The sequence below is a fragment of the Rhinopithecus bieti genome, unplaced genomic scaffold, assembly GCF_001698545.2.
Source record: "Rhinopithecus bieti isolate Rb0 unplaced genomic scaffold, ASM169854v2 scaffold_24263, whole genome shotgun sequence".
NCBI lineage: Eukaryota > Metazoa > Chordata > Mammalia > Primates > Cercopithecidae > Rhinopithecus > Rhinopithecus bieti.
Window position 1 is genome coordinate 739,664 of NW_016811410.1, and position 1,302 is coordinate 740,965.

A 1,302-nucleotide genomic window follows, 5' to 3' on the forward strand; every position below is an offset into this window, starting at 1 on the left:
GCAAGATGTGGCGACAAAACGTGAAATGAATAGATTCGGTCTCTGCTCCCAAGACCCAGCACAGGGCTCCAAAAACCCTCGGAATTTCCTGGGTGATGGCAGCAGATTCTTTTGTTCAAATGAGGTGAGGCTTGGTGGCTCCTGGAGGGGGGCCGGTCACCAGAGAGACCAGCCAGGATTAGCACCTGCAGCTCTCAACCCTGTACCCACCCTCCTCCAGGCATCATCCACCACGATCTGATGGAGTCTCCATAAGAATGCCTGGACTACGGGGCCGTAGCAGTGCCAGATTGCTGCACACATCCACGTGCCAGGAGGGTGGTGCCCCTCACTCCACGGGGACAGAAGCTCCTGTGCTGGGGACCCTTTCGTACCCTGCCCTGTGCCCTGATCCACCCAGCTGCCCATCTGCAGCCTTTCTCATCTCCTTTTCCTGCGTTCTGTGATAATTTTGTGCTACACTCTTGATATTTAAGGCTAATGTGTAACTAGAAAACTGAGTTTTAATATGTAATGCCCTTGGATTTGGGAAATCTCTTACTACATTATGTTTGGAGATACTTTCTCTGCGGGGATAAATATTTTATCGAGGCTGTTACCCATGTGTGGAGTGTCTTTACCAACAAAGGCCCATTTGAGAACTATCTTTGGGAAGGAATATGGTCGTTTAGCAGGGATCTGAGGATGCCAACTTCAAGACGGGGTGGGGTTCCAGGAGCCTGAGAAACATGATGTTCAGGTTTCAAAACTATGTCAAGGCAGCTTATTTGGTCCCATGTAGGTATGGTGGCCCTCTCCCGGGTGGAATTCCACTCTCCCAGGTGGGCCTCTCCCAGGGGTCCTCTCCCAGGTGGGCCTGCCCCAGGTGGGCGTCCCCTAGAGCTCCTGGAGCGCGCCCACCCCAGGGTGAGTCCTGGGCCCTCCCTGCCCCAGGCCGACCCAAGTCCTTCAGTGGCTCGGGCTTCCCTGCACTCGGGCTGCGCGCCCCGTCCAGTCTCCAATTCGGTCCCTGGCTGGGAGGGAGGTGGGGAGCCCCGCCAGGCAGGTGGCCGCGCCGCTCCCCGCTCCCTGGGGGCCGGGCTCTGCGTCTGCTCGTCCCGCCCCGCTCCGCTGCCAGGCCTCAGCTCGCCCGCAGGGCGGCCCCTCCACGCCCGCAGCCCGCATGTCCTCGGCGCGACTTTCTGTGCTCGCTGCACTTCCAGGACCGCGGCAGGCGCAAATCACCGCCCGTTAAAGTAATGACGGAATGAGGGAGGGAGGGAGGGAGGAAGGGAGGGAGGGAGAGAGAAAAGGGGTGGGGAG

The 1,302-nt window shown here is 58.7% G+C and overlaps 1 protein-coding gene across 1 annotated transcript in view; it reads left to right on the top strand.

The window, feature by feature from the left end:
* Positions 1-728: 728 nt before the first annotated feature.
* CFAP46 (cilia and flagella associated protein 46) overlaps positions 729-1,302 on the top strand; it is a 122,997-nt gene continuing 122,423 nt past the window's right edge. Inside the window, 1 exon segment of the mRNA XM_017893795.1 lies at positions 729-777. Within this exon segment, the coding sequence (XP_017749284.1) occupies positions 729-777 (49 nt within the window).